General features: G+C 44.6%; 1 protein-coding gene across 1 annotated transcript in view; it reads right to left on the minus strand.

Moving 5' to 3' along the window:
• Positions 1–25176, minus strand: part of Gpr139 (G protein-coupled receptor 139) — a 43544-nt gene extending 18368 nt beyond the window's left edge. The window contains exon 1 of the mRNA XM_051149640.1: positions 24849–25176. Within this exon, the coding sequence (XP_051005597.1) occupies positions 24849–24951 (103 nt within the window). The 5' untranslated portion in view covers positions 24952–25176. The remainder of the gene's footprint in view (positions 1–24848) is intronic.
• Positions 25177–25293: the final 117 nt, after the last annotated feature.

A 25293-nucleotide genomic window follows, 5' to 3' on the forward strand; every position in this document is an offset into this window, starting at 1 on the left:
AGAGTGAAGTTCCTTGTTGGCTGGATAACATATACAACATGTTTTTGATGGGTTCATTTAAGACCTGTGTGACTTTTTGCTTGAAGCTTCTGGAGGACAGAGGCACTCTCTCTCTCTCTCTCTCTCTCTCTCTCTCTCTCTCTCTCTCTCTCTCTCTCTGAAAAATTAGGACTGGTCAAATGGTTGTGATAAACTATGAACTCTCTTAACATTTGTAGGATGAAAGATGATGCATGGAGGATGGTTGGAAGAATGAAGAATGGGCAGATGTATGGATGGATGAGGGTGGAAGGAAAGAGAGTTGGATGGGTGAGTGGAAGAACGAGAAGATGGATGGACGAGAAGATGGATGGATGGGCAGATGGGCTCATTGAGGCTCTCTGTGGAACATTTATCCACTGACTGTTACTTTCATGGTGCTCCACCATATGCTCCGTGTCTGCTTTCTTCTATGTGAACCCATTTCTCTAGGTGATCTTTCAGAAACTCGTCCTTATTACCTACTACAGAGACTGATGGAGCGGAGTTCAAACTTCCCATTTCCATGCGTGGGTGTGATACTTAACTTTCTTCCTCTATGCAAAGAAAACTAAATCTTCCCACCAGACTAGTGAAGAAGATGGGGGCATTTAACCCATGCACAGACATCACACCATGCTGAATGCAAGATACAAAGCAATGTGCTTCGTTTCCCTGCTGAGCATGAGGGTCCCCTTCTTGATGCTCTGAACTTGCTGAAAGTGGGAACACTAAGATCACTAATTCTGAAACAAGCAAGTTACATCTTGTTTGCTGATCCTTACTTTTAGGATCCTGGCTTAGGCTTAGTTTCTTCAATGAGCTACACCTCAGTGTTCTTCATCTGTAAAGCGGGGATGACAACACCTGCTTTTCAGGATTATTGTGTATATTAAATAATATGACACAATTTAAGTGGTTAGAAGTGGTTTTGGTCCTTCATTTGGGTGAGGGAGATCTTGAGATTTCCCTTAAGTTACTCTGGCCTGCCTCCCTGCTGTCTTCCAACCCAGATGCTGGCTCTGTTCTGCTTTCAGGCCCTTCACTGAGGGCTGCACATATCCTAGTAGGCCTGAGACTCCAGGTTGGGTGGAAAGCCATATAGGTGTGCCACAGTGGCAGAAGACAGTGTGTGGTGGAACCACTTCAGAAGGAAGAACACATCTGACTCAAGAACTGTGAAAGACATCCTGGAGGAAGTGTCACGCATGCAGAAGTAAAGAGAAGGGGCCAACTAAATGAACTGCCATGTTTTCAAATTGTCTATTTCATGCCTATGTTAGAATTTGAGCTTCTTTTGCAAACCAGATGGGAAGGACCAGAGAGGTGGCTCAGATGCTAAAGTTCGAGCTATCCCACAATCCTGATGACCTGAGATCAGCTCATAGAAACCATGGAAAGAGCTGGGTGTGGTGGTGATCACCTGTAAATCCCAGCACTCCCACAGAGATAAGGGAGGCAAAGACAAGAGGCTTTCCTGAAAACTCATAGAGAACTAGCCTAGAGTAAGAAGTGCAGCCACAGAAACAATAAGAGAGGCCCTGCCATAAGGTGGAAGACACGCGTGTCAAGATGCAGGAAAGCTGTTCTCTGGCTTCATGAGTCCACACCTGCACTCACACATACACAGAGTTAATACATTATAAATGGAAGAAAACCGGGGGGAAAGGTCATGCTGACCCACATGTCCATTGTGGGCTTGCCTTCCAGATCAAGTTGTCCTCATTAGGCCTCCTTAACTATGTCATCTTTTCTTCTTTTAGGTGGGGAGAAAGGGGCTTGCTGGGGAAGAAGTGGAAAGAGTCTATCAGTTCAGTGGCCTTGTAGCCATGTTGGTGGGGTCACAAAAAAGTTTTGAGCATTTTATGGGCTTTACTAGGTATAAAGCTTATTATTTGTATCAAGCCACAGGTGTATCTGAAGGGTAATGAGGCACATGCATGTGTGCTCGTGTGTAACAGAGGCTCTGCCATGAATATCAATAGCATCTGGTAACTATGGCCCGCCACTGGAACTTCTCACCCATGTTGTGTGACAAGAGAGGCGGGGCTGCTGGAAATAACCTCTTCCCACACAGTGCGTGTGTCCTCGTTCTCCTTCTTGCCTTAGCAGAGGGAAGATCTGAGGGATCTGGATGTTCAAGAACGTTAGAAAATTCCCCAGCATACACAGCCCGGGTGCACACCTCCAAGGCTGCCCTTCTCAGGATGTTCTGTTCCATAGAGGGACCTGTGTTCAGATGCAGGGTCGAAGTGGTGTTGTCTGTGCTGGGAGACGTGACAGGCAGGGAACAGGCCATGCCTAGAGGACAATGTCTAATTACCCGGGGGCCTTGGGAAGCAATTTTCTATGGTTGGAGAAATTGTTTTTTTTTTTTTTTTTTCTTTTTATGTCAAGGAGGCATAATTATATTGAAATGGCTTTAGTTTGGGAGCTTCTGAAAACCCACCTCTGTGCCCTGGATGGGGGAAAGGGAGAGGAAGGGGCTTTGGACCTTCCTGAGATTAGATGACTAGGCAGGAGATTGCTTCCTTGTAACGTGAGAGCAGTTTGTTTCTTTCTGGCCTCAGGACTCAGCCTTCGGGCCACAGGGTGAAGAAGCTATACCTTTTTGGCTCAGCCTTGTTGGTGTGCATGATAAGTTCAGCTTTAATCTGTATGGCTTAGATAAGGCTGACTGTCCTGGAAGCTTGGTTTCCCCGGGTGGTATTAAAAGCTTATGGAACCTTTAAGAGATGGGGCTTGGTGGTCACTGGTTAAGTTCTTGTGTGTGTGTGTGGGCGGGGGGCGGAGTGTGCCATGGCATGGATGTGGAAACCAGGGGAGACCTGGTGAGTGCTGGTTCTCTTTCAGCATCATGTGGGTTCCAGGGACTGAATTCAGGTCTTTAGGCTGGGTGGAAGTGCCTTATCTGCTGAGATATCTCACTTAGCTGAAGCCTGTTCTTCTGGGAAGACTGATTCAGGTCTCAACGAGAGTTAGCTCTGATGTGAGTAGGTTTTATAGAACAAACCGGGCCTCTCTGGACTCATTTTCCCCCACACCACTCCTGAAGGAACCTCCTTCTGCATCAGTGTTTGTCAGATGTTGACATAGTTAGTGATACTGAATTTTGCAGCCACCAGGATTACGGGTAAATGAAAACCTCTTTTCTTTGTATGTCACAAAGCCTTAGATACTTCATTACAGCAACACCAATCAATTTAAGATAGTGACCTTGGAAAAGTGAATGAAATTTCTGTCTGTTTCCTCCTCTGAAAAATGGGACAGGAAACTGATTCTGTGTGAAAAAGAGGCTGTGAAGAGTTGGACAGAGATAGTAGGCACGGCTAGAATTTGGCCTCTGTTCGAGAATCCTTCTGGGTTTACACACTGCTCGTGTCCACTCTATGGGGAAACAAAGCTCTCCAAACAAGTCACAGTCTCTCTAGCCTGTGTACTCTTCTTCTCCTACAGTCCTTCTCCCGTCCATCATCTGGATGACTCTTGCCCGTCCTTCATGAATCAGCTGGTTCCCCCACCAGCAGCGACAGCCTGATGTCCCCAGCCTTGCTATAACCTTGCCTATGACGAAGCAAACTGTCTTCTCTAACTCTAAGCAAAAATGCCACATACAAGACCTCAGGACACTAATTGTCTATGGGAAAAGCAATTGTCCCCTCCCTAGAAATAAGAGGAACAGTAAATAATCACTCCAGGAGCAGTAAAAATGAGAACGGTTTCAATAAATGATTCTATGCTCTTTCCTGCCACAAAGAAAGTGGTTGTAATCATCACAGCAGCTTCCATTTAGCAGTCCCTTATGACAAGATAGAAATGGTGGACAGAGCATGATACTCAGCGGCCACTGTTGTGCCCCTCACTTTGAAGGTGGGGTTTATTAGATCCTTCCTGTAATGGAGAGGATGTGGTCTTAGGTTTAGTGACTGCCCCAAAGTCACTTCTTAGAAAGTAGCTGAGTCTAGATTTGAACTCATGTGTTCCCCAACTACAATATGTCTGTTGCCATAATCTGCAAGTCGGAAATTTTGCTCTTTGTTCTGCTGGGCTGCCCCTATCATGGGCACCTTTATCAGCTATTCACAATGTTAGGGGGCCCTGTTCTTTCCTTGTTTTCTGATTTCCCAAAATGAATAAAGACACTCCGGTCAAACCAGAAAAGAGTGGGTTTCTTTCTTGGTGGCAGAGTCATAAGTGCAAAATCACAGAAGTGTGAACATGCGCTGTGTTTGCAGAACTGCAAGATGACAGGCTTGGCTGGTGTGTGGACCACAGGGGAATGAGGGATGGGGATTCAAGAGCCCAGTGTGATAACCTTGGTGAAATTGCTTTGCAAACTTTCAAGGGTGTTTTGGGGACTGTCAGAGATAATGCCCATGGAGCAGCTTTGTAAACGTGAAGAGTGTTAGGCAAATGTTAATTATCATGAGATATTTTGGAGGTAGCCTGATTGGTATGGGGAACGAGATAGCAGAAGATTAAAATAGCTGCTAATTTCTCTTGAATCCACATTCTCAAAAGCATTCATACATGAAAAACGCTAATTCCATTGCTCTCATCCCTTCCCATTCTCAGATAAATAGATTATAATAGATTTTAGAGGCTAATAAAAATTCAGCCAGTTTCCTGGTTATTATTGATTTCACAGCCAGGTTTAGGGACCTGGAGTAATATTTTGTTGCCTGCCCGTAAGACCACATCCAGTTAATTCTTTACCAAAATACTTTTACTCAAACACAGCTGCCTCTTCTTTTCACTGTTCTGACACTGGAGCTCTCTGGGGGATATTTGTGTGTCCTTCTGTCTTGTTGAGGGGTGTGTGCTTAGTCAGTACTATGGTACTCTATGCACAGCTGTACTCGGTAACAAACACTCTTTCAGAATGTAGCATCAGAGTCTAGACTCCACATGAGTTGCTGTAGGGCATCTTTACTCTATGTAGGGTTTGCTGTTCTCAAAGCCATTCTGTCTGTGTTTGGCAAAATCCTTAATCCAATTTTCCACAGTCTAACAAAATAGTATAGGTAAAACTAATTTACCTAATATATAATAATGTTTCTAATAAAGAATCCAAATTTGCATGCCAACTGGAATCATAGGTAGGACCAAAAATAAGAGAAGCCACTACAATTATAGTTGTATTCTTTAAAACACAGAAGGATCAGCTGAAAAGTTACAAGAGGAGTGAAGAAAAGTAGACCAAAGTCCAAAAGCCGTGACTGATCAGAAAATAGGATGGGAGTATTTCATGCACATATCCTAACCATTTACCAGAGGGAAACTGCAGTTTGAGCATGGGTAGGGCAATTCTTTTCTCCTATTTGGTTGTATTTTGTCTCATGGGTCTGCAAAGAGCTTGGCTGGTGGCCAAAGTTTCACAATGTCACTCACATCTCAACTATTAGTTCCTGGCTCTTGCCAAAGTGAAAAATGTGCTTCCAATCCCATCAGCCCATAGGGACATTAAATGCCACTCTGATCATCACCCCCCTTAGGGAGACATTTCTATTTCTCTTGGTTGGAGGAGATACTCCTGTATGTCCAAAGATGGAGTCTCAGCTTTCTATATTCATGTCTGAAGAGAAGGGTTATGGTTTTAATGATACACTCATTTGGGTATGTTGGAACCAGGATCTATCTTTCTGGAAGCAATACTAACATGCACTTCCTGACCTCCTTCTGTAAAGAAGAGCAAAGGCTGCAGCATCTGGTGAGTAGGTTGGAAGCATGGCTTTGCTGTAGTATGACTGTGGCCATGCGCCATTCACCCACAATGCTGTGCCTCTGTTTTATTAGTAGTTTCTGTATTAGGGCTAGAGAGATGGCTCAGTGGTTAATAAGCACTTGTTGCTTTTGCAGAAGGCCGAGGTTCTGATTTCAGCACCCACATGGTGACTCACAACTGAGACTCCAGGCCCAGGGGATGTGACACCCCCTTCACTTCTGGGCTCCATAGGACACCATATACACATATGGTGTACTTATGTCCATGTAGGTAAAAACTCATACACATAAAAATATAAATAATCAAATTAAAAAAAAAAACAGTGTCTATTTCACGGATTTAGAAGGATTGGGTCAGCCAGTTCATGTAAGGTACTTAAAATGGAGCCCAGTGTAGAGTAGGCACACATTTAACAGTTATAATGATAATAAACCTTCATTGTCATGTAACAGGATGTAGAATTTCCTTAGAACAGAGTCACACTTCTGCAGAATAGGATTAATGAAGATGAGACCCCCTGTGAGTATGGATGGCACTGTCCCTTGGGTTATTTATTTTTTAAGAGTTTATATAAGGCTTATTTAAAACATATTCTTTTTCTTTTTTATAATATACTTAAAAAATTTATTTATTCAGATTACAACTCAATTGTTATCCCATCACTTGTATCCTTCTGTTCCTTCCTCCCTCCCACTTTCACCCTATTCCCCTCTATTCCCCTCCTCTAGGTCTATGACCGAGGTGGACCTTCCCCCCCCCCAATATGGTCATAGGCTATCAAGTCTCATCTTGGTAGCCTGCTTATTCTTTCTTTGAGTGCCATCAGGCCTCTCCACCAAGAGGAGGTGGTCAAATATGGGGCACCAGAGTTCATGTCAGAGTCAGTCCCCGCTCTCCACACAAGTGTGGATACTGCCCTGTCCATTGGGTAGGTCAGAGTAGGGGCTTTATGTTTACTACTTGTATTGTCCTTGGTTAGTGCCATAGTTTGAGCAGATGTCCCTGGGCCCCGATCCATCCATCATGATGTTCTTCTTGTAGGTTTCTAGGACCCTCTGGATCTTTCTATTTCCCCATCTCCTATATTTCTCTTACCTAGAGTCCCAGCAGGATGTCCTCACATCTATCCCAATCTCCTGGTAAGTAAAGACTTTCATGGGACATCCTTGTTGGGCTAGTGCCCAATTATAAGTGAGTATATACTGTGTGAGTCTTTCTGCTTCTGGGTTAACTCATTCAGAATGATCATTTCTAGTTCCATCCATTTGTCCACAAATTTTGGGATTTCCTTGGGTTATAAACCTGGATAAGGCAAAGGGCAGGGAGAAGAAAGCCAGAGGGCCCCAGCATTCCCTTCTCTCTGCTTTTGGCTCTACCATGCCCCACCCCCACTGCAAAGGATAAACCCTCTGAAACCATAAACCAAAATAACCCCCCCTTCCCTTGTTTCTATGAGCTCTTTTGTTGTAGTGATGCAAATTCTTGCTAACCAAGTCCTAATTGCAGCAAAGGTGTTAGCTTAGCTACTTGTAAAGTTTCAGCAATCTTGCTGTGTTTCAGCTGCGGACACTGATGTGTGGAGAACAATGAGTGTATGAGATCATCCTGAGATTTTTCTCTAAAGTAAGATTCAATGCCACACACAAAGGGTGTTGTATAAGGTAAAATGTGGCTAAGTAGTGACTCTTCCCTACAGCATAATAATAGTTTGTCAGTTTACTTTTTTACCTACAGGACGGGACATGTCTTATAAGTAAGGACAAAAGTCATTCTTCATTGCTTAGCCATGAATCTCATAAGAGAGCTACTTGTCCTGTGTGTGATGGCCAGTGCGTTTGTACTCAGCACACACAGGGCACAGTGGGTCTCAGAAAGGAGGAGGGTGGGCTCCCAAAAGCAGGTAGGACACAACTGCCTCTTCCCACCCTTTCCCCAGCACTGCTACAAACCCACAACTGGTGCTGGCAAGGCACATCCTTGGCCTATGGTATACTGAGCTTTATCTTTTCAAAGAGACTGTGCCTTCCCCAACAGCAGAACCCTGGCTCTATCTGTCACTGTAGCACCAGTGCTAGTAGATAATCCACAAGGGAATGGACAAGGTAAAACCCCCATAATATTCACGTGGTGGGCTCCACATTGGTACCTTCGAAGGCTTGCACATGTCATGGAAGGTACAGCAGCTCTGGTTTTGAAGTCTTGGCATATAGCTGCAGTTTTAACTTAGGGAAGCCACGTCGTTGTGCCTAGCTTCTGTTTCATAATGGGTGAGTTCTTTGTAAGTTTTAATTCACTTTGCATATTGGTCAGCACTATATTAACATTAGTGATTCTTATTGATGACTCTGTAAACATTAGGAAAATCAATCTGGCATGGACTAGGTAAACGATACAAATTCACCACATGAACTGGATTTAGAAATCTGAGTCCTGAATGACACTGAACCCCTTCATGAGTGACAAGGGAAACCTTGGAAGGATCTGGATGAAGGAAGATTTTTTTCTTGACAGTTGTTTGATCACAATATGCTAGCTTATGGGGGAAAAAAGCAACTCAATTTCCATTTTGTAACATAGTAGGGACTGGAGAGGAAATTCACCTGTGTGTCCTTGGTTTTTTAAAAAAAATGATTTCAAGTAATTAAACCATCTGCTTAGGGAGAGGGCAAAGGGAACATTAGGATAGTCCTCAGTCGAGAAGGAAGACATAGTTCCTTAGAATGTCTGCAAAGATCAGGATGGGAGGGTGAACCAGGACAGAGGTCAGTAGACACAGCATTTGTCTTGTCCCATCCCCTGAATGCCAACATCTGCAGCAGCGCATGGGCAAGCACAGAACATAAACTGTGATGGGCACACTCACCACAGCTCTGCTGCCTGCTGGCTGGGTGACCTTAGGAAGGTCACCTTCTTTTACAATCTGCTTCCTTATCTCCTAAGTAGACATGATGGACGTGCCAGGCTCTCAGGTATAGCTGTGAATATTAAGTGAGGCACTGCGGAGTAAAATGCCTAGCAGATATTAAGTACTCAATAAATGGTGCTGCTGCTGCTGCTGCTGAAGAAGAAGAAGAAGAAGAAGAAGAAGAAGAAGAAGAAGAAGAAGAAGAAGAAGAAGAAGAAGAAGAAGAAAAAGAAGAAGAAGATAATGAGGATTTATCTGCAATGTCTCAAGTTTCTTAGAGCTAGTATGGAGATTACACTTTGAATATTTGGAAGGCAATTACTTATCTGTCTTGCCATCTAGCTATCTATTATCTACCTGTCCACTCATAAACCACCCATTTCCATCCATCCATCCATCCATCCATCCATCCATCCATCCATCCATCCATCCATCCAAACATACATCCATATATATTTTCTAACCCATAACTATGAGCTAGGGACCAGCAGAGGGAATTTAAATGTAAGATTCGCCTACTGTCAAGGACTCCCAGTCTAATTTGGCATCTTTTTTATGGGCAAAGACAAACCCCTGTTATTTTGAGTCCCTACAGGAATTTAAACACCTTGCTTCCCAGCACCCTCATGCCTGTTGAAGAACAAGTCACCTATTGCTATTATTCTTTAAAATATATATGTTTACTTATGTTCTTAAAATGTTGTTGTGTTTTGTCCGCATGTATATGTACATGCCAGAAGTGGGCATAAGATCCCTTTATAGATGGTTGTGAGCCACCATGTGGTTGCTGGGAATTGAACTCAGTACCTTTGGAAGAGCAGCTAGTGTTCTTAAACCCTGAGCCATCTCACCAGCCCTTGCTATGATTCCTTACCTGTGTTTTGGTCTTATTAGCATGTGAGTTTTTAGGGGTAAAGAAACAAAGCACGCTCATTTTGCCTCTCCTTCTTGTGTTTACCTTCCTGAATGAAAGTTGGATCCTGTAAAACTTAACTCAGTTCTTCATTATGCATCCTGAGCAGGCCAGCTGGGAAGCTGATAGGAAACCCTTGCGTGGCTTAAGAAAGGAAGTCTTCTCTTTGTTACGTGTTTGTTGTGCACATTGTCTCGTGTGCTGCCCTCAGACACCCTCTATATTTTATAGGTAATGACATGGAATTTATAGATGCTAATTACACATAGACAGAAGTCCAGTGGGAACTCAAATCCAGATATTATAACTTTGGTTTTTACAAGAAACCCAGTTACGATGGCTGAAGAAGTGGGATAAGGTCAGATTGTGGTGGCTTAACCGTGTGTGTGTGTGTGTGTGTGTGTGTGTGTGTGTGTGTGTGTACATAGTACATGACGACAAATGGGAGGCAAGTATAAAAATGGCCAACTTAAATTTCTTTAGAGGCAAAGTGAGGGAAAAACATCAGATGCTAATTAAAAAAAAAAAACAGTGTTGGGAGGCAATGAGGAGAGATATGGTGAAGTACATCACATAACCCTGGTCTCAAGGAAATTATCAGCCTTGGCTCTAGGTTTTTGGTGACAGTTTGGGAAGACTCATCAGGAGAAATACAGATATTTTTGGAGACTGTGTCCTGCTGTGTAGTCCAGCTGCCCTGGCCTGGAGCTCATGACCCTCTCGCTATCTCCCACATGCAGCCATACTTGCTTTTAGAACCGTGCATTGTTGTGCCCCATCTCCAAGTGTTGCTTAAAGGAAGATGCTGCTATGGCAGGAAGTTTAAACAGATACTTCCTACATTTCAGAATGGGGGCCGGTTCAGACATCTTTAAGAAAAAGGAGTGAGGTCCCCTACACATATGCAGCAGGTGTGCAGCTTGTTTTTCATGTGGGTCTCCTAACAGCTGGAGAGGGGGCTATCCCTGACTATATTTCCCTCCTTTGGATCCCTTTCTCATAGCTGGGCTGCCTTGGCTGGCCTCAGTGGGAGAGGATGCACTTAGTTCTGATGTGACTTGATGTGCCAGGGTGGGTTGGTACCTATGGGGGGCCTCCCCTTTTCTCAGGAGAATGGGAGTGAGGAATGGGGTGAGGGGTAGGAGGGAGAGACTAGGATGAGTGGAGGGAGGGGAGCTATGATCAGGCTGTAAAGTGAATAATAAATATATTAATGAAAAAAAGAAAGGAAGCGAGAGTGACTGAGGAGAGTGGGAACCAGACTAACATTTTGGGGAGGGGGCGGTACTAGTGCTCAGAACAATAAACATACCTTACCTCAGGGGACAACCTTCTGTGGCCAGGTCTATGCTGACAAGACCCAATAAGCAACCAGCCCTGCCCTTTCTTGCGCTGCAACTGTTCATACAAGATGTTCTCGGAATTTCTACCTCAGTTTTGGGTTAGAAATTCCTTGCCAGATTTTGTATCATCAGAACTGGATGCGACCATGGTGACAATGTCCCTCTGCATGGCTGGCCAGAACTCCATCCCATTCATTTGTCAAATGACGGTGTTGAAGGTGACCTTCTCCATCCTGTTCACCTCTGTCATGTGACAGCTCAGAGCAGGCTCTGGCTTTCTCTCTGCTTGTAATTCTTGCCACCCACAGTTTGATCATAAGCAGGACATATACACAGTCACAGTCAAGATGTCACCTCTCCCCTGTGCCACGGGATCTTATCTACGTCTCCTAAGAACCAGACAGTAATGTCCTTGGAGGCTGAGGACGTTATGGACTTGCCCATCCCTCCTGGCAGTCTCTCTCTTCCCTGGAGTCTGCAACTGATGATGAGTGGGGAAGAGTTAGGATGTGAGAGGCTGGACAAGATATGACCTCTGGCCCTCACTTTTGCTGAGTGTCAGTGGCTATACTGTGTATATACTGTGTATATCCCTCTCTTCTACCTGTGCCCTTGAGGTTCCTTTTACTACGATGGTCTTCACCCTCTTTCCTGTCTTTCTCCTACTACTGTCCATCAATACTTAGTAGCTACAGAGAGCTTTGGATGACAAGTTAGGCCATGTCTACTGTTCTAAAGACTCTGTGTCTTTTAGCAATGCTTACAGTAGCATCCAGATTCCTCCTTACGCAAAGCATCTTTATAGGATGGCATATCCTCTCATCTCTGATGACCTTTCTCACTCAGTGTGGTCCAGCCGCACTGGTCACATCTCTGGACTTCCACCCTGTCTGTTTCTTCTGCCTCCCGTGCCCTCTCCTGTTTTCCCCTCAGCTATCTCCTTCTCACTATTCAGTCACAACATCAGTCACTCAAGCATCACCTTCTCCTGGCACCTTATTATGTAACTCCCGCCACCTTTCCCTGTGGCGTGATTGCCGAAGTTTCTATCAGTACCTCAAGTGGTTTTGTTTATTAATTTGCTTATTGGCTTGTCATTTGTCTCTCAAGTAGTATCGAGAAGTGTAGGGACCTCCTCGTATTTTGTTATTCCTAATATATAGAGCATGCCTGGTATATGAAGGGTCCTGAACAAGGAATAAATTCATGATATGGGAGCATATTCTGTGAGGGGAAGGAGTATGGACCTTGGATTCTATTAGCACTGGTTCTCAACCTGAGGAAACCCCTTTTGGGGTCCAATGACCCTTTCACAGAGGTCGCACATCAGATATCATACATATCAGATATTTTCATTATGATTCATAACAGTAGCAAACAGGAGTAACAGTTATGGACTAGCAATGGAAATTATTTTATGGTTGGGGACCATCACAATGTGAGGAATTACTAAAGGGTCACAGTATTAGGAAGGCTGAGAACTGCTTTAGGGAGTGGCCAGCCTTGTCCCGCTCAGGGCCCTGTTCCCTCCGGAAATTTTAAGTGCTTTAACAATCCATAAATTTTAGGGAAGCCACTGTATTTCTTCACAGAAGCGCAGGTGGCAGGATGTGTGCCTGGTGAGCACTCTGAGTAGCTGAACAGTAGAGGTGAGGCTGTGAATATTAAAAGTAGGGAGCTGCAGCTAGGATAGCCACAGTCCATTCTGTGTCTTTGCAGTGGCATGTGTGCATATATGCATGTGCACATGTCTCTATGAGTGCCTGTGTGTCTCTGTATGGTGTATCCATGTGTGCATGCACATGCCTGGTGTGTGCCAATATGCGTGTATGTGTGTGTTGTATCTGTGTGTGTGTGTGTGTGTGTGTGTTTGGCTACAGTCCCTTGGTTGAAATGATGGGGCTGATAGCTTGCTTTGCACTTAGCTGAAATGATAAGAAATGTCTGTGGCAGAAAAGCAATTCCCCCAGCTCTGCTGACTGCCAAGCTTTCTGGCAAACAAGGGGGATAGGAGTCACTGTTGGATGCATTGGTTTATACATTGAGAAACGGCTTGTCCCAGCTCAGAGCAATTCACCTGGGTTTTGTAAGGGGCTGGCTTCCTGTGTCACTTTTCTTGCACCCACTCCTCTGTCATTCCAGACACTCTGGCCTTCTTTCTGTCTTGATTTATTTACACCAGTCCCAGTCCCTTCCTGCGAAGGACCTGGTCCAGCTTCCTCAGATTTGTCCTCTTCCAATCCCTTCTTCCTCCATCCCCTCCCTCCTCTCTTCTCCTCTCTGTTCTTCCCCTCCCCCCATTTCCCCCTTGTCCTTCCCTCCTTTTCTTTTCTTTCCTTCTGCTTCCTTTTCCTTCCTTTCCTCCTTCTTTCTCCTTTTCCCCTTCCCTGTATTCTAATTTGAAATGGTTCTTCTGGAGGGAGCGTCCCTTTGCCTCTTGGTCTGGGTCAAATTCTCCAGTGATTAAAGTCTCACAAGTATCCCGGCATTTGCACAGCTGAATGTTTACATTTGAGTGGTTTACTGATATCTTGGTGTGTGTGTGTGTGTGTGTGTGTGTGTGTGTGTGTGTGTGTGTGTGTGTGTGCTCATGCACACTAGCTTGGTGTGCTTCGTGGTATGTAAATGTCACCAAAAAAAGGAATGAGTTTTGGGGGAGCTTGTCATGCAGCTAACACAGTGCAGAATACCTGGCAAAGTTGGGGACCTAGGAAGATGATGGGCAGATAGAAACTAAACCAGTGAAGCAGATAATGTGCACGAAAATGCTTTCTGAGCTGTCATCCCCCTTTCCTGGGGCAAAAAGGCACACATTTGGGGGGGGGGGTGAAGTCCTTAACTTCTTTGTACCGTATTTTAGTTTATTGTAACCTTCATGCAAGAGAAGCCGAGGCACTTTGCGTCCAGACTATAGAAAACAAAGGTCCTTGGTCATCCACATAGAGGTGTGTCCATTCTTTAGTAACATGCGTGAAGCAAACTGGGATCCACTGTCTTTGTATTTCTTGCAGGGGTATGAAGGTGTTGGGGGAGGGTAGTACAGGTGTTGTGGGTGGGCAGTAATTTCTTGGTCTATAATGACCAAAGCACACAGGATTTAGAATTTCAGGTCCAATTATGTCTGGCTGGGGAGCTGTTTTGGTCTTTTAGTGTCAGGTTTCCCATTCAGAGTATTTGGTAGAGCTTAGCCATGGTTCTATTGTTGGGGATTGATGTCTGTGTCCTCCTACATCCGTACATTGGCCTCTTCATCCAAGTGGGATGTATTAGATAGGGGCAGGCCCCTTGAGAGGCGAGGAAGGATCTGTGTCTTTACAAAAGGACCACAGTGCACTCTGTGTTTTCCTGCTATGGAGGACTCTGACAAAAACTGGCAGTCTGCAGCGTGCACAGAGACCTCACCAGAGTCAGAGCCTGAGCCTGCTTATTCCATGACCTTGCACTTTCAGCCTCCAGAACAGTGAGAAATAAGCTTCTGGTGCCATAAGCCATGAGACTGGTGTTTTGTTATGGCAACCCAACTTGCTGAAATACCCATGAACTTTTTGATTTTTTGTTGTTGCATTTAAAATTCTGTTTCACCCATTATATTGTTTACTTTGCATTTTGTTTAAAAATGAGTTGTCTTTGTTTCTTAGATTTATGGGGTTGTTTTGAGAAAGGGAAAGAGAGAAAGAGAGGGAGGGAGGAAGGGAGGAAGAGAGGGAGGAAGGGAGACTTATTTTCTAGTCCAGGATGATATGGAACTCTCTATGCAGATTACGCTGGCCCAAACTCATGATACTCTGCCCACCTTGGCTTCCCCAGAGCTGAGATGACAGCAGTAAGCCTTCATGCCCAGCTCCTAGATTTACACTTTTATATAACAATGCTCTCCAATGTAAATGTAACAAATCATATGTGCAGTTAAGTTTTAATAGCTACAATAAAAAATAAAGAGAAACAAAAGTTTAACACTATAAAAATCAGAAGCCCTCCTGTATACAAATGACATATGGGCTGAGAAAGAAACCAGAGAAACCACACCCTTCCCAATAGCCACAAATAACATAAAGCATCTTGGTGTAACTCTGACCAAGCAAGTCAAAGCCCTGTATGACAAGAACTTCAAGCCTCTGAAGAAAGAAATTGAAGAATATGTCAGAAGATAGAAATTTCTCCCATGCTCATGGATTTGTAGAATTAACATAATAAAAATGGCCCCACCAAAAGCAATCTACAAATTCAATGAAATCCTCATCAAAATATCAGCACAATATTTTATAAACCTTCAAAGAACAATTCTAAACTTCATATGGAAAAAAACCAGAATATCTAAAACAATCCTATACAATAATAAAATTTCTGCAGGCATCTGTATTCCTGACTTCAAGCTATACTATAGAGCAATAGTAATAAAAGCTGCATGGTACTGGCATAGATCAGACTGGTGGGTCAATGGAGTCTAATCAAAGACCCAGAAATAAACCCACACATTTATGGACACCTGACTTTTAACAAAGGAGCCAAAGCCACACAATGGAAAAAAGACAGCGTCTTCAACAAATAGTGCTGGTCTAATTGGATGTCTACATGTAGAAAATGTAAATAGATCCATATTTATCACCATGTACAAAACTCAAGTTCAAGTGGATCAAAGACCTCAACATAAAATCAGATACCCTAAATCTATTAGGAAAGAAAGTGAGGGAAGAGCCTTGAACTCATTGGCACAGGAGACAACTCCCTGAACAGAACACCAACAACTCAGGCTCTAAGATCAACAATTAATAAATGGGACCTCATGAAACTGAAAAGCTTCTATAAGGCAAAGGACACTGCCAGTAGAAAGAGAAGGCAATCTGCAGATTAGGAAAAGATCTTCACCAATCCTACATCTGACAAAGGGCTAATATTCAAAATACATAAACACTATATTCTAAACACAAACACCCAATGTATGTAATTCATATGAGTTATGAGATATTTACCATTTTTCTCCTGTGCTTCTTCAGAATCCAGTGTGTAGCTAACAGTTGTAGGATATCTCTTTGTGTGTGCTGAATTTTTCGCGACCTCTATTTAGAGGTCATAAAAGAGAGCTGGATGAATAAATTCATACCAGAGTTGTCCCAACCAGACAGTTATTTTCTAATAACCGAATGATCAGATTTTAATTGCAAATTAATTGAAATGAAATGAAACATTCAGCATCTCACTTGCACTCGTCCAATGTCAAGTGCTCCATAGCCTCACATGGCTTGTGTCACTGTAGCAGACTGCATAGGACCATGATTCACAAACTAGCCGCATGGCTGTAATGAAAAGGCAGTCTTAAAAACAAAGGCAGGGCCTGGGTGTGGCTCAGTGGTAAGATGCTTTCCTGGTGTGTGCAAGGCCCTGGGTTTGATTCCTAGCATTGGGGAACATATGCAATAACAGAACAAGACATTAAATTCAAGTCAGATACTACTGCCAGCCAAGGTGCCGGGCCCAGGAGATTTAAGACATACTGAGAAGGTGTTAAAGACACGCTAAGCCAAGCTGAGATATTCCTTTGATGGAATCAGGAAGTTTGGGAGAAAGAACAGGTGCTGCACACAGATACTATTAAAAGCCATTCTAGACACAAACCAGACAAAACGCAATGCCAGGTGGTCACTGCGCACGGGCTCCAGTCTATCTGTCTTTACTCTGATCACTTTCCTGCACCTGGACGTCTAAGCAGTTGACTTAGAAAAGGAAGCCAAGATCAGAAGAGCCGAGTTCCACTGAGGACACTTCTGTTCCTGGCCTTGTGGCTTCAGGAGAGGCATTGACCCTTCATTTGGTAAAGTCAGGATCTTTGGGTTCATCAAAGAAGACAAAACAAAACACTAATTCCAAACCATCCAGAAGCCATGCACTGACAGATACTATGCCCTATGCTAGCCCTGAATGGTCTCACCTCATCCACGCCACAAGCCCTGAGTAAAAGGCATTATGGGCTGAGGCATGGAGGCCACTTGCCAGTCCTGTTAACAGGAAGCTATGAGGCTGTACTTTGAATCTAGATCCGGGGTCTCTTGTGCCCACACCCTAATTCTCTACACTGGCAGGTTTGAAGGGTTATTCTGCTTTCCCCAAATGCAATTTGTAGTATTTCTTGGAGAAGTGTCTTCTAGCTTATGCTAATTACCTGGGTTGGGAAGTCGGTATGCTTCGTTCGGCCCACAGTTCTTTGGGTCTCCCGAATTATTGCTCCTTTCCCTGTCTAGACTCAGTGTTTTGTTTTCTACTGGGATCCACACTGGGGTTTCTTGATCCTTCTTGGAGCTTTCCCATCCTAAGGTTGTAAGTCAGCAGGCTGGTGGATCACAGCACGCCAGCAGATAGATCTGTTTGGCTTGGGCTCAGGAAGTGTTGACTCACAGGATTTTTTTTTCTTTTAGAATTGGTTGCCAACATTAAAATATTGGCTGTTCCACATAAACCTGGATCTCTAGGTTTTGGAACAATTTGCCAACACTGAGCTGTTGGCCAGAAAGTGAAGTGACAGAGGACTTTCTGACCCGCAGTCTAGGCCTTCCTTTCTTATGATCACTTCCACTTGAGTCTCACTTGCCATCTTGGTGTGTGTGTGTGTGTGTGTGTGTGTGTGTGTGTGTGTGTGTGTGTGTGAGTGAGATCACTTTTTCATGATAAGCTAGGTAGTGACACACAGGGCTGCTCTGTCATTTCCTAGCTGTGTGAATCGTTGATGCCCAAAGACTTGTGATAAAAATTAAATAAGTTCACACATAAGACGTGCCTTGATGAATACCTGGCAGTAGGTGCTGTGTGGGAGCAGGTGATTATTAAGAGCAAACATAAAGGTTTGGGGTTTGGGTATATTTATCTGCCACTGAGAGTGAATGAGGGAGACTGACAATCGAGTGGTTTCAGCACAACAGCAGAGAAGCACAATTTCTTGGATAAGCGAAACATTACTTAAAACTGGACCACTCTGCTCACAGACATTATGTGACACCTCCTTGTAGGTATTTGAATTCATGACACTGGCAGCACACTCCTCAGCCAGGATTGTGGCCTCTGACTGCTTACATCCTCTCCAGGCTTTGTCTATGTCTTTCAGATGCACATGATCCTGGATACTTTTTCCAGGCAACCAAATGTACTTGTTCCGGTACTATTTCTAAAAGTTGCCCAGAAATCCAGGCAAGTCTTTTAGGAAGGCCTGCTGCTTAGGCTTAAGAAGGGATTTATCACTAACTCATGGGGTTATTTCTCTCTGACTTGCTATGGAACACTTGTATCACCATTGTGAGTAGAACCCTGTGTTTATGGGAAAGATCCATGTACCAAGTGTGGCTATCAGACATAGACATGGCTTAAATGCATGGGCGCATTAGACAATGAAACAATGTCAGTTATTTATGGATCCCCTACTTTGTGTGAGGGACTGTGAGAAACCTTTGTGTGTTTTATTTCTAATCATCATAAACAATATAAGACCCAGAGGTTAATAACATTATCAAGCCTTACTCCACATGCGAGCAGGCATGCTAAGAATGGAACTAAGCATTTTCACAATTTAATTTATCTTCAAAAGAGCCCCTTGGAACAGGCACTATTAATATCCTTCTCATGGCTGAGGACGCTGAGACTCAGTGAAGTACCAGATGAGTAAATAGAGGAGCCAGGATTCAAATTCAAGCAAGAAGATACCAGAAACTATTGCTTAACTGACAACCTTGATATCCCCCTGTCAAGGATGACAGAACTCAGGATCAGAGAGGGGAAGAATTATACTTGAGGTTGCAATAGAAACAGGATCCAAATCCACATCCAGTTTGTATGAACGTATTTTTCATTCAACCTTGAAAAGTAGGACTGAAGTGAAGGTTAGAGGAACTGCAGGAGGATTGGGTTAGGGTTAGGGTTAGAGTTAGGGTCTAGAAAGAAGTCACTCTGAACTCCATCTCAAGGCCATGATAGGCAGCTTCTAGTAAAGCTGGATCATGACTTTGTGATTCCACAAACTTGTATTGCTACGGTCCATCTAAGGGTTATGTCTCCAACTAGAGGTCAGGCAGAATCCTCTCTTCTTGTGGCTTTGGTGACCCTATCAAAAATGACCCCTCTAAGGCCATACAGTGCGTTACTGCCAGAGGAGCCTAGAACCCAGAATCCAAATCTTGTTCTCTTTGTCTGGCTCATATTTATAAAGGGTTTTATGACCAAATATACATGAGTATGACACAGACAGGGTGTGGGTGAGTTAAGTGTAGCATGCAGAGCTATGTAGAATCAGAGAGAGAGAGAGAGAGAGAGAGTGTGTGTGTGTGTGTGTGTGTGTGTGTGTGTGTGCACTTTGGCAGGAAGCAGCTCACATGAATTTGAATGTAAGGATATGAAGGAATTCTATACAGCTGTATAAAGGAAAGACAAAGTTCATGCATTGACACAGTAAAAAAAAAAAAAAAAGAAAAGAAAAAGAAAAAGGTAAGTCACTGTATACCGTGCTCATCTCAGGCAGCGTTTAGAATGGAGAGTTGAACTTCTCAGTTTAAAGTGGTGAGAAGAAATGAAGGCACAATAGCAGTGATTGCCTGCGGGATGATGAATTAAGGATTGATAAACAGGAGAAAGTGATCCAAGGGAGGCACTTCAGCCTGTGCTGTTCCCTGATTTGAGGGTTTCAAGCTGTATGGATGCCATTATCTGTTTCAAGAGGACCCACTATTCTTCAGCTTCTGGAAGGGGCTACCTCCTGTGAATGAACGTTTACATGCTGCAAGAGAGAACTTAGAATTCTATTGAGGTTATTTTGTTTTGTTTTGTTTTTAATTTTGAATTATTCATTGCTGGTAGATAGATATAACAGCAATGTATTGTGTAAACACACTAGAGCCACTGGCTAGTTTGTAGGAGCTTTTCTGTGACATCTTTTAAGTTTTTATGAGGGCTATTTAGCATCCATGAATAGAAATGATTGAATTTATTCTTTGCTTCTCTTTCTTGCCTTATTCCATTGGCCCAAACTTTCAGTACCATGTTGAAATAAAGCAAGGAGGGCAGTTCTTTCTGCTCCAGATCATGGGTTTGGGGCATGCACCCAGGCTTCAGCCCCTAAGTGTGGTATAAGGCTCAAGTTATTTGTGGATTTTCCATACTAAAGAAATTCCCTTTATCATTCATTGAATGAGTTTTGACTACAAGTAGATGATAACTACTGTCAAATAGTTTTTTCCCTATCACTTGGATTTTGCTTTTCAGTTTGATACTATTATTCTCAAATGCTTAATAAATTTGGTTTCCCCAGATAAACCCGAGTTCTAGATGAGTTATCCTTCTTAGGTGTGGATGTAGAAACTTGGCCCTTTCTGCTTAGTGCTTTATAGTTTTATTTTCTTATAGTATCTGTTTTGCTTTGACGATAGGGTAAAGCTGGTGTCACCAAACAAATTGAGAAAGTTTCCCACATTTCAAATGATAATGTAGCTTATAGAGTGCTTACTGTGCTCAGAGTGCTGTGCTTAGTGCCTAAGTCAGTCTTCACAACAGTCCCACAGTGTACGGACAAGCATCACAGCTTCCTTTTTAAAAGTGGGGAAATGGAAGCACGGAGCAGTTAATGTCACTTGCCCATGGTTACACAGAGCATCACAGCCAGGATAGAAAATTCTAGAGGTTTAGCCTTCACACGCCTGCTCTTAGCCTGTTTACTACGTGTTCTCTAATCAAAGCTCTTTGTGGATGAAAGGGAACATATCTGTGGAGTTCAGCCCAGTTACTAGGCTACTAGCATCTTTACCTTTGGCTAATAACCACAATTACTACCGTGTGTCAGGCCCCCTTCTTCTCATTTCAGCCATCAGAGGAAGATCTCATCACCCTCGCCCAGCAGCTGTGGAAGCATTCCTTCCTGTAGGGTGGGGTACCATTGCAAGCTATCATCTCCTTCCTCACTTGGCTTTCCTTTATGTCTGGGGCACCTTTCAGAAAAAAAAATTAAAAAGAAAAGTCTTTCAAATCTCCGTTTAATTTTCTTACTGTTCCTTTCTTATCTTGGCAGCTCACCCATCACCCCCTTACTGTCTTCCTCCAGGCATTCAAATTCATAGCTTCCTCCCTCATCCGCCGTTTTTTTTATACTGTTTTGTCCACACCAAGCCAATCAGCACTAGGTTTGCCTACTTAGCTCCGGTGTCTTGAGAAAATAAGAAACATCTTTCTCACCTAAAAAGGAGGAGGGAGAGAAACAGACAGGGTTTTATGAAGGGCAGGGTTACCAATGTTCTTTGCTAAGTGTTTAGTACTGGGGGACCAAGATTAGTTAAAACAGTTCTCTGATGGGAGGAAGGAAGGAAATGAGATGTGATGCTGTGATTGTAGGGCAGATGTATGGAGCACTTTTCTGTGTCTCAGTTTACTCAGCCGTAAAATGGGTTCAGATGCGTGTGTAGGTCAGAGTGGGGTAAGGGAGATAAAGTGGCAGAAGGTAAAAAGATCTGGTGTAGAGAAGGCACCGAATCAAATGTGCTTGTCTTGGACCAGGCACAATTCTGAATGTTTTGTGGGTGAGTTTTTGCTATGCTTCTTAAGCTGGCCTCCAACTTCTCATCTCAAGACACCCTCCTGCCTTAGTGTTCTGAGTAGCTGAGACCAGAGGTATGGCTTGAGTTATTTTCATATGGAGTATATCTTAATTAATACATGCAACTTAGGGAGATAATTACATTTGACTTCTAACCCATTTTACTGATGGAGCAAACTGTGGAACTGACCGGCTAAGAATTCCTGAGTGGCTAGCTCTGCCCATACTTCATATGGGAATTCCTTGGACTTGTGCCAGGCCTGTATCACTGGCCCATACAGGCAATTACTTAAAGTAGGGGGCTGGACCACATGCCCTTTTTTCAAGCTCTTTATGCCAACTTAGGGTTTATATGTGACCAGAGAAACCTGCCACTTTCCTGTAATTACTGGATCCCACTTGGCAAGTGTCCAGGCTCTCCCCATCCATCTCTCCATTTCCACTCACATCTCTAACAGCACTTGGGGGGATTTGGAAAACTTGGAATGAGTTCACTGCTGGGAACAGTGATTCAATTAAAATCTCAGTTTTCAATGATATTAGCAAGGCCTGTGGTCCGTGTTACATCACACCTCACATAGCCGTGTCTCTCCATGAGCAGCGACAGTGCTGCTGATTGACAGTGACTGGTGACTATGGATTGAGCAGGAGAGCACCATGGTGGGTTTGCAAGGCTAATGTGTCAGGCTAACTGCTCTCCTCTAGGCACTTCCTGGATCCTCTGTTTGTGCCCTAATCACGCTGAGCAATTCCCTTTCCTGACAACCCATGGGATGACAATTATAACAGCAGCCACACAGTGTCAATCAATGCATGTGACAACCACTGAGCTGCATGCTTAACCAGTTCCTCATCTTCACCAAGGTAGTCACTTGTTGCTACCATCCTAGGGAAAGCCATTCACATAATGTCCACTTTACAGATAGAAACTGAGGCACAGAGCCACTACACCACTGGTGGAGGATGAGTTAATCCCCAGTCTGCACTCCTATTTGGCTAGGATATGCTTGCTTCCTTATATGGCTTTAAAGCAGTAGTTCTCAACCTTCTTAATGCCCTTAAATGCAGTTCCTAATGTTGTGGTGACCACCCCACCTCCACCATAAAACTATTTTCATTGCTACTTCATAACTGTAATTTTGCTACTGTTATGAATTGTAATATAAATATCTGTGTTTTCTGATAGTCCTAGGTGACCCTTGTGAAAAGGCTATTCTACCCAGAAAGGTTGAGAACCCACAGGTTGAGAACTGCTGCTTTCAAAGAATGACAAGGACTCTGCCTTTGAACCAGCCTTTCAGGTTGCTAATAAGATTGCGTTCAGCCATAGTTTTTGGTAAGAGTCTCCCCTTCACTCTTCTCTAGGAAGCTTGCTCCTTCACCACCCAGCTGCTGCCTCAAAAATCAGGGTTCCCTGAATCCAAGAACTGCCCTGAAAGACATTTTTGAGCCCTTTGCACGTCCTTAGTACTTGCACACAGTAGGTAGTCAAAACTTTTAGCTAAGTCTACAAATACATCCACACCATCTAAGTTCAAATGTCAACCCTCTTTTCCCTTTAGTTCAAAAGCCCTGGACTAAACTTATGCTAAGCACAGTGCCTGGCATACAGCTGGTGCTGAAGCTATGGGTGGGAAAGACTGTAGCTGTCCAGGGGATCTAGACTATGATAGTTCAAGACACTTTGACTTGAGGTTATCGACAGTCTGAGCATTTCCTGCCCTTCTAACCTCATGTCCTGTTTTGGACTCTTGGAGGTCACTCTCTTCCTTGTCTTTACAGCTCTGCCCCTTAGAATTTGTAGGGAAAATGGCCGAGAGAGTGAATGAGCAGCAAAGCAGTGGGAGAGATGGAGAGGTCAGGATGGGGGTTGGTTGTGGTTTCATGAAAGGGTGCTGAAGAGGAGAAGGGGTCTGGCCCTTCTTCAGTTCAGCAAGCATCACACATAACCAGCCTCTCAAGAACTGATTTCCCAATAGAGTGCTCTGGGGACAGGCTTTGGAGGGCAGGAGGGGGAAGTGCAACCTGGATGAAAATCAATTTCAGCTCCAAGTAATTACAGGAGCACCCTACCTGGCAGGGTGCATAGAGGTGGCGCCCCTCTCTTCCAGAGGCCTAAGGAGAGAGCTTCTAGCCATACGGGGCACAGAGGAGCCCATGTTAGGAAACTTGCGCTGGCCTGTGCTGGCCAAATTTGGGGTTGGAAACCAGTTTTTCCAGGGGCTTTGGATATCCTAAATGTTTGAGGAAGGGTGGGCTCTCAGATCTTGGAAGACTGAAACTCAGCTTCTCAGGGTACCAGGATGCTCAAGTTTTCAGAGAGGCGATGACAAATGGCGAAGGCTAAGATTCTACCTTGGACAGGGATGTTTCTCTTTCTGAGTCTGTTTGTCTCTTTTCTGCCTGCAGGTGACCCCAGGAATGCCCATGACATTGTGTGGATGAGAGGATTATCCAAAGACCCCCAAACTGAAGCTCCCCCCACCCACCCCAGGGTGTTTTTCCTGGTCCCTTCATAGCCCAGGGAGACATCCCTCCTCCCTCCCCAGCTTATCTCTCTTCAGGAATTCACTACAACTCTCAGCTTCACTTTCCAGAGGACTTTAAGATGTGGGACCAGCCAGCCAGTCATCTGCAGCACTAGGAGCTGCCCTGGTAGGGAGGACTGGGGTTGACCTGGAGGCAAAGCCAGAGGAAGAAGACAGAAGCTCAAGGAGGCTGCCATCCCCGAAGTGCCAGGGCACATCTCTGCACAGTTGCCCCATACATGCCAGACCCAGAGGCAGCCCTTGACTCTTGTTAGATATAGGGAGACACCGCACTCCCTCAGGTCATATAGGGGATAGCAAGGGCTCATCCCATTGTCACTTGAACCTGAGTGGGCTTCATGTAGCATTAGGTTAAGTAGGAGGGTGGTGGTACAGAGGGATAGGGTAGCAGAAACGTTCTCATTGAGGTGACAGTGTAGGGCAAAAGCAGGAGAGAAGCCTTCTCTAGGCTTTCTGCCCAGAAGCTGCAGTCAAGTCTCAGGCAGCCCTCTCGGGACCCTTCAGAAACGCGACCCCCTACACACACACACACACACACACACACACACACACACACACACACACACACAAGCGCGCTTTGGAGTGGATGCACACCCACAAGCCACAATGCCCCAGCGCCCTAATGCCACACAAGCACTGTCCCCGCCAAGCCATGCGACATCCCTTCATCATGATCTGGAAACCTCCACAGTTGCCATAATGGTTCAACTTTGTTATTTTTCAAAGGGGGCTCCAGGGTACTTCCTAAGAAGGTGCCTGGGACCCCGGAGGTTCTGGATACGCTCATCTCGCAACTTGGGGCTCCTGGTTTCCCTCCCTCTCCCCCACACCCCTCACCTGGTAACCCGAGGCACAGCAAGAAGCTGTAGTAGACCACCGGCACGAAGCCCAAGCCGCAAGCCGAGCTGTTGGCGGCGAGGTGGGCGTGCATGTGCTCCATGAGCGCGCCCTTAGCCGGGCTGGGCTCGTCGCAGCTGCCAAGCGGCTGGGAACCAGGCAGCAACTGGGGCTGGATCGCTGCACCGCGGGACCCTCTTCTGTCCCTGGCCCGTGTCCTCCGTGGCGGCTCCGCACCTGCCTTCCTGGATGGGCAGCTCTGCTCTCCAGCAGGGTGCAGGAGACGAGGGAGGGGCTCCCAGATCCTGAGTGTGCACCTCCCTCCTAGGACAGCTCTGCTCCCGCCTCAGAACCCGGGTCGGGACGCCGCTCCCCGTAGCCAATCAGCAGCTGCCTGGATGGTGTGTGTGTGTGTGTGTGTGTGTGTGTGTGTGTGTGTGTGTGT

This window comes from Acomys russatus, chromosome 7 (genome assembly GCF_903995435.1).
Source record: "Acomys russatus chromosome 7, mAcoRus1.1, whole genome shotgun sequence".
Lineage (NCBI taxonomy): Eukaryota > Metazoa > Chordata > Mammalia > Rodentia > Muridae > Acomys > Acomys russatus.